This window comes from Hypomesus nipponensis, chromosome 12 (assembly GCF_054491055.1).
Source record: "Hypomesus nipponensis isolate SF chromosome 12, ASM5449105v1, whole genome shotgun sequence".
In the NCBI taxonomy this organism is placed as follows: domain Eukaryota; kingdom Metazoa; phylum Chordata; class Actinopteri; order Osmeriformes; family Osmeridae; genus Hypomesus; species Hypomesus nipponensis.
The window spans coordinates 12239777-12247500 of NC_140372.1; the positions used below are offsets into that span (position 1 = coordinate 12239777).

Sequence of the window (7724 nt, forward strand, 5' to 3'; positions counted from 1 at the left end):
AGGCTCCCTGCAGGACGGAGCAGGAAGCCATACTGCAGAAGCTGCTGCTGAGAGCAGAGGAGTTTGTTAAATACCACAAGCTGTCCGATTAATCACTCATAATTTGATGCACTAAAAAGTCAGACTAATTAACAAATGATTAGCAAATGATCGAGAATTGCATGAAATCAGAGTTATTAGCATAACATTAATTGCTTTGTTTTATAACACCCAGCTGGCTAATTGTTCTTCTTTTCCCCTCATCCACTGCGTAATTATTCTTGAACTGAGGTAAGCACTTTTCTTTTTCCCACTCAATCGGTTGTGTGTGTGTGTGTGTGTGTGTTTGTTTGGGTGTGTGTACACGCACAGGCATTCATCTGTGTAAGTTTGTTCATTCTTGTGTGTGCGAGAGTGCATTAGTAAGTGCATTCGTGTTCATTCGTGTGTGTGTGTGTGTGTGTGTGTGTGGGAATGAGGAAGAGAGATGGGTTCCTCGACTGGAAGAAATGTCCTTGGACCGGAGGCCATAACAGGTGAGTGCTATGGTTCACTATCAATCCCAATCAATCTCCCCTGCCTCACCTATGACCTCAATAAAGCTCCGGCTGAAATCTCCCCACAATCGCTCCGTCAACACGGCAAACCAGCTGAATGACTTGTCACGGCGAGCCATTTCCTGCACGGCTAGCTAAACATGTTGACTTGCGTGCGTGTCAATTGTTCTTCCAGTCTGGATCAGTGCGGTGCAAGGGGAGCCCCTCCGCACGGACTTGGACTGCGTTAACATGGACGCCTTGAGAACGCTTAACCTTGCAGTGGTGGGATGTGACAGGCAGGGAGGAGGAGGAGAGAAAGCAAAGACCCCCCACCCAAGAGCTGGGAGCTCCTGTCACTCTTACTGGATGAACCGCCCCACCCCCTCCCCCCTCCCCCCAGTGGAGCAAGCAAGGGACTGCTCCATAAATGAGTATGCCGAAGTAACACCCCCTTGGGGAACACAAACAGGCTGAGGGACGAGGCTGAGGGACGAGGCTGAGGGACGAGGCTGGGGTTGGGGCTGGGGCTTGTCCAGGTTGTCACAGGCGCTGTCTCCACCTCTGGCTAGGGCCTGGGAAGAGGAGCAGGGAACACTGCATCATCATGAACACGCACTGAGCCAGGGGGCCGTCTCTGGGAGAGTACAGCCGGGTAGGAGGCCTCCAGGCCCCCAAGCATTCAGGCGGGGAGATAAATACTAATTGCAAAACAACGGTTAGAAGGCTTTTTCGAGAAGGGGGAGTTTTCTGTTGTACACCCACGACCACGGGGCTGAATTACAAAAGGAGGTTCATGGAAATAATGAATCAAAAACACGACATCAAAATAAAATAAAAAAACCCCCGTCTAATTATCATTGCCTCTGAGAAGGAGACCGACACAGACTTGTTAGACATGAGACGTGACTGAGGAGCCTAACAAAAGAGTCATCCGTCTTCGGAGCCCAGCTGAGGTAAAAAAAACTCCCCGATCACAGCTCGGTGAACGCACTCCCCGAGCCTCGGCCGTTCTGGGTTCCCTAATGATCTGTGCGTTAAGACACGGCGAGCGTGCTCTTCTGGATAAATGCTCGCCGTGCACCTCACTGACTGTACGCTGAAACAGGAGCCCGCTGGGACCCACGACTGGGAGTAAATAAAGCCCCCGTGTCTCGACATGGGGGCCGCGCTGCAGGCACCTTGTCTTGGGCGAGGAGGCGGCGGTCCACACACTTATGAATAATTCAATTAGATGTTAGCTGAAGCTACAAGGAGCAGGGAAGGTGACAGTGTTTGTTACGCTCTGTGAACCCACCTGGCAGGAGATGGGGGGGAGGTCGAGATAGGAAGAAAGAAAGAAAGAACGAACGAACGCGAGGGATGAAGTCAACAAGAAAGAGCGAGAGGAGGAGAAAGGGAGATTGAAAAGAGGGGAGAAGGTCACAGGCACGATGGGGGGAAGGGGGGGTAGACTGCAAGATCAACAGTGCAGTTCAAATATGGTGGACATTGACCCGCCCTCTCCTGATTGGCTGATAGAGGTTTGGACTGGAGGTTGAGGAGAGGAGGAAGGGGGCTCCGTGGGGACTGGTTGGGAAGTGGGTCAGCCGCTTGGCAGGGCAGGCCTGCTTGTTAGTGCCAAGTGTAAACACATACACACACACACACACGCACACGCACGCGCAAGGTACTACAGTACATTGCAGCCCCCTGGCAGTAATTGGCAACAATGAAAATTACACAGGCTAATTAGCAGCTCTTTGGCACAGAAAACCATGCCATCAGGCCAATCCTACATAGATGGAGAGGGAGAGAAAGCATGAGCGTAAGAGAGAAAGACAGGAGCACGAAGAGAGTTCAATGATTCATTTATTTGTCTGGGTTCTTTCATCATTACAGCGGTTGACAGGAGTCTTTGCATGCTCTTGTGGGTTTGGATATGGTTAATGATGATTGGTCTCAGGGCAGCAGGGGGCCTGAGGCTGGGGTGAGGGTCTCTGTAGGCAGAGCACCCCTGCAGTTATGCAGTTCATGGTTTCAATCCCAATGTCCGGCATAAGGCCATCCTCAAACAATTCCCATGATTGGAACAGCCGGTCTGATCCAGGCTAGACAATATCTCCGTTCAAAAAAGGTGGTTCTGTGACTCAAGTCGTGTATGGTTTCTCGTGTTAAACATGACACGAATGTCCATGATTCTCTTTGTGAAATAGTGTCACCCTTTTTCTCTCTCTCGGGTATTTACACATTCACTTTCTCCTCTTCCTCTTGCTCTTCTTGTCCTTCTCTCGCGGCCCTCGGCCCTTCTTGTCCTTGTCCTTGACTTTTCCCGCCTCTCCCTCCTCCTCCACAGCCTTGGCAGCCCGCGTCCTCTTCTTACCCAGTGGCGTGCGGCTGTACCACATCTGCCAACACAAGCCACACACAGTGAAGGAAGCACTTCCCATCCCCGCCAAGTGAAAACATAAGGAAATGGCGCCCCCGTGTGGTGCCCCCCGTCGATGCGTCCGACGATTTCCAAGATGGCGCAAGGACTGGACCGAACGGTTTACGAACGCCAAATGAATTGACCGAGGGCACTGACTGACCTTGAAGGCCTCCTCTTCCTCTTTGAAGACGGGGTCTTGTCGCGCCAGCGGGGGGATGAACTCAGCGGCCCGGAGGGGTCGGCTGCTTTGCTGCTCCAACCTGCGAGGGACGAGCACGGCCTGCACGGCCCGCAGGATGTGGCCCTGCGTGTAGCCGTCCGTCACCTTGGCCAGGGAGCTGAGGTCCAGGCCGGGCCCCAGCTGAGCCCCACCGACGCGCAACAGCTCCCTCCACAGGACTGGGGGGAGCGGTACGCCGCAGGACAGAGGACAGGGACATAAGGTGGAATCAGGGTTAGGTTGGTTTCTTAGGTTGGTTTCTAAATGCGCGTAGCTCAGATAGACGCCCCCGATTGGACATTTCTAGATGTTGATAATGATGTATAGTCACGACATGCCCTCTGTCTCTCTCTGTCATTCTCCCTCTCCCTCTCTCCCTCTCCCTCTCCCTCTCCCTCTCCCTCTCCCTCTCCCTCTCCCTCTCCTTCTCTCTCTCTCTCTCTCTCTCTCTCTCTCTCTCTCTCTCTCTCTCTCTCTCTCTCTCTCTCTCTCAGGACAGTAGAACAGATGAGTCGACGCGAGCACAACCCACCCAGCCTCGAGGCGTAGTCAGGCCTGGGGATGAGGATGATCTTCCTGTACACCTTACACAACATCTTGAGGTCGGCATCGAAGGGCCGGCGGGAGGTGCCCACCACCAGGACTCGGTCCTCAGGCTTTATGAGCTTCAGGACCTTAGGGAGGTCTTTCTTCAGCCTCTTGGGCTCCATCTGCCGGGAAGGAAAAAAAAGAGGTGGAAACAAAAATGAGTCAAGAATGCATGATCAATAATTCATAATACCTCAGTGAATCCATCAAGAACACGGGACTAGAAGAGAAATGAAGATGGAGAGAAAGAGAGAGGGGATCCTATTCTGCACATGGTGATTATTCTTGAAAGTGACCGGATCATTTACATGTGTATATTTGGCCACAAGAGGGCAGCACACCCTTAATCGTGAGTCACTTTTAAGTAAAAGTTTTTAAGAGCTCAAATCTGTGGTCATACAAACCAGACAATAAATGTCCCTTAATGTTATTCTATAAACAAACAATATCCTCAACATTATCTGTCATTAGAGAATATTGTTTCACCTCTTTTTCTGGCTTCGGTACTTTTTTATAAAAGGTTTTCTCCGCGTCGCCAATCCATATTACAGATGGCTGCAGCTGGCGAGCCACCTGCGAAAGCAAAACAAATCAACACAAATCAAACAAGCACCAAACACCCACACACTTTAAGGACAACAAACTCTCACTCTGAACTCTCCCACACTTGTACATCCAGTCCAGCAAGAACAATAACTTGATGAAACCGACTTCCACTCAGCTGAAGCTGAAGAAAAAACGGCCAGCCTCCCTCCCACACACAATCCCCCCCCCCCCCCCCCACTCCACCCCCGCATCACCAACCGTGACACAATGGAGAGTCAACCGACTTATTAACCTGAGACGTGGTTACCTTGCACTGTGCCGGGTAAATAAAGGCGAGTCCTCGACACTTCCCACCAAACGGCTGTCAAACTATGCACTTCTGCTCCTTGATATTCTCATGTGCCTTCTATATGTAGGACTGTGTGTGTGTGTTTATGTATTTACAATGAAAACACAATGAAACGTGTCGAAAGTAAAGGGGTCTGAATACTTTCTGAAGCCATTGTAAATGTGTGTGACAAATCGGTTGTGGCCTGGCATCCCCCTCCAAACCCCCCCCCCCCCCCCCTTCAGAGAGAGCGGCCTGCATCTCTCCAGTCCCCAGACCTCAGCCTCCGCACGCAGGACGTCCTGTCAGGGCACGCTGCTTCTCCCAGAAGGCACTTAGAGAGGGCGCTGACAGGCTGGAAGCAGAACAATGTGGTTGGGGGGGCCTGGGCTTGTTTGTCTTTCATGGACCACCAGCTGAATACAGAGGTGTCCAAGCGAAGCAAAGCTGCTCCTCCAGTTTCTCTATCACAAGTGAGCGGGTGCAAAAGACCGCATCAGAGCTAGTGACACACACACACACACACACACACACACACACACTGTACACATGCGCTGTGTTGACACACAGCCTTTTCCAATAAACACCCCCCACGTAGCAAACGTGTCTCCCGGCAGCTTGCTTGAGACAAACAAGCCGGTGAAATGACAGAGACGGGTTGGTGCTGTCGGTGCCCGTCTGGACGTCTGGACGTCTGGACGTCTGGACGCCTGGACGGCCGGGAGCCGTGCCCACCTTCAGCACCATGTGCAGCAGGTACTGCAGGCCGCTGCGGCCCGGGTACTTCCCCGTCAGGTTCCCAGGGGAGAGGTCGAACAGGTTGGCCCCGGTCTCGGTGCACAGGGCGTGGACCAGCATCTTCTTCCCCACCCCTGCTGGACCGGCCAGCAGCAGAGTCTTCACCAGGGGAGCCCTCTCATGGACCGACTGGGAGCCTGGGGAGAGAGGGAAGACAGGGGGAGAGGGAGCGGAGAGAGAGAGGGAAGACAGGGGGAGAGGGAGCGGAGAGAGAGAGGGAAGACAGGGGGAGAGGGAGCGGAGGGGGAGAGGGAAGACAGGCAGACAGGGAGCGGAGGGGGAGAGGGAAGACAGGGGGAGAGGGAGCGGAGGGGGAGAGGGAAGACAGGGGGAGAGGGAGCGGAGAGAGAGAGGGAAGACAGGGAGAGGGAGCGGAGAGAGAGAGGGAAGACAGGGGGAGAGGGAGCGGAGAGAGAGAGGGAAGACAGGCAGAGAGGGAGCGGAGAGAGAGAGGGAAGACAGGGAGAGAGGCAGCGGAGAGAGAGAGGGAAGACAGGGAGAGAGGCAGCGGAGAGAGAGAGGGAAGACAGGGGGAGAGGCAGCGGAGAGAGAGAGGGAAGACAGGGGGAGAGGCAGCGGAGAGAGAGAGGGAAGACAGGGGGAGAGGCAGCGGAGAGAGAGAGGGAAGACAGGGGGAGAGGGAGCGGAGGGGGAGAGGGAAAGAGAGAGAGACACAGAGAAACACAAGGAGAGAAAGAGAGGACACGTTAAAGAAAAGACAGAGAGAAGAGAGTGACAAAGCATGTGCACTGTACAGTGCGTGTTAAGAGGAATGTTGAGGAGAGTTTGGTCTTCTAAAGCCTTCTGGCAAATGTTATGAAACCATCCAACCATTAAGTACCAGGGCCCGAACTCCAGTGGTGTTAACACACAAAGCAATCTCACCTCTCAGGGAACAATGGCCACATTAGAAAACCTGAGCAGATTGCACTGCATTGTGAGCTCTGTGATGTTAACCCTGATTACAGTACCATACCGGACCTGGAGGGAGGACACTGTACGTGAGAGCATGCATCCGCAGGTGCAGCCCTTTCCCCGGGGACGAGCTCCCATCCTGGGGTGACGACCCAACAACAAGCCCCTGTAGCAACGCCCATCCTGGGGTGACGACCCAACAACAAGCCCCTGTAGCTGCTCCGACTGGAGCTCATTAAGTCAGCATTATCTGGCAGTTCCTGGTTTTTAATGGGCTGGGATGATGACGGTCATAACTGATGTTAGATCAGATCGCGGTGTCAGTGTTCAGACAGTCCATTTCCAGCATCCTTCCTCGCCTCCACCCTTGTGTACAGTCTAGGCGTGTGTCTTTCTCTGATACTAGGAAGTAACCCGGCTCCACTTCCAGGGAGAATGTTCCACAGAACGCGTACGAAAACAAGACAGCCGTCCTCTGAGTCAGACCACAGAGCTCTGTGAAAATAAACAGACCGCGAACGGCCAGAAGGGGGCGGTACTCTTTGAAGCTACAGCGTAGCGAAGGTGACAGCTCGCTAACATGCTCGCCTGTGGTTAGTTTTGTCCTCAGTGGTGTTGTCTCGCGGTGGTGAACAATGCCATCCGTCTAACGCGATCCCCAGAACATCCCACGAGTACAATAAACACCGAATGAAATAAAACACCGTCTTTGAACTTGCGCCAACTCCCAGGGAGAATCACATTGACGTTCCGGGAAACGACTCAACAATATCCCATTGTGAATGATTCCAGACGATTATTGATATAAATACACTGTAACAGGTGGCAAAAAATCACCCAGATCCCCTTCCCTTCAATCGACTTCTCTGTTCTCGGCTACTACTTGTACTCTGTGAGTATTGTGTTTCCCTGAAGTCCAGCCTGGGGCAATTGTCTCTCTCTCACCTCATGACACTCCATGTCACCTTACAGTCTTTGATTATGTTGGAGTTGCTGAAAGATGATGTATGTCCCACCAGGGTGGGTGGTCTGTTAGTTCAGTAACCCCAACCCTCCATCCCCCGGCCCAGCCCCCAAATATTGGGGTTTGTTGGTGTGGGGCGCTAGGATGAGCGAGCGAGCTTGGTGCTGAGTGATGTGAGCGGGGAGGCGAGGGGTTGGGGTGTGTGTGGGTGTGAGTGATGTCCCATTGAGGCTGGGGGAGTGTGAGTGAGCTGACAGAGGATTCTCGGGATCCCCCTGGAAGTTTGGATATACATGTACGCTCACACACACACACACACACACACACGTGTACATGACTGTGTGTGTGGGTGAGTGTGTGTGACAGACTGTGCATGTGTGGGATGGTTGTTATGTTCCACTGAGGTGAATGTTATCCTTTCTGATCCCAGAGGATCAGTT

General features: G+C 52.9%; 1 protein-coding gene across 1 annotated transcript in view; it reads right to left on the reverse strand.

Moving 5' to 3' along the window:
* Positions 1–2349: 2349 nt before the first annotated feature.
* The window catches only part of drc11 (dynein regulatory complex subunit 11), a 24572-nt gene continuing 19197 nt past the window's right edge, over positions 2350–7724 (reverse strand). Inside the window, exons 15-19 of the mRNA XM_084668540.1 lie at positions 5343–5542; positions 4220–4306; positions 3678–3855; positions 3086–3324; positions 2350–2902 (exon numbers count right to left, since the gene is read on the reverse strand). Of these exons, the coding sequence (XP_084524666.1) occupies positions 2747–2902; positions 3086–3324; positions 3678–3855; positions 4220–4306; positions 5343–5542 (860 nt within the window). The 3' untranslated portion in view covers positions 2350–2746. The remainder of the gene's footprint in view (positions 2903–3085; positions 3325–3677; positions 3856–4219; positions 4307–5342; positions 5543–7724) is intronic.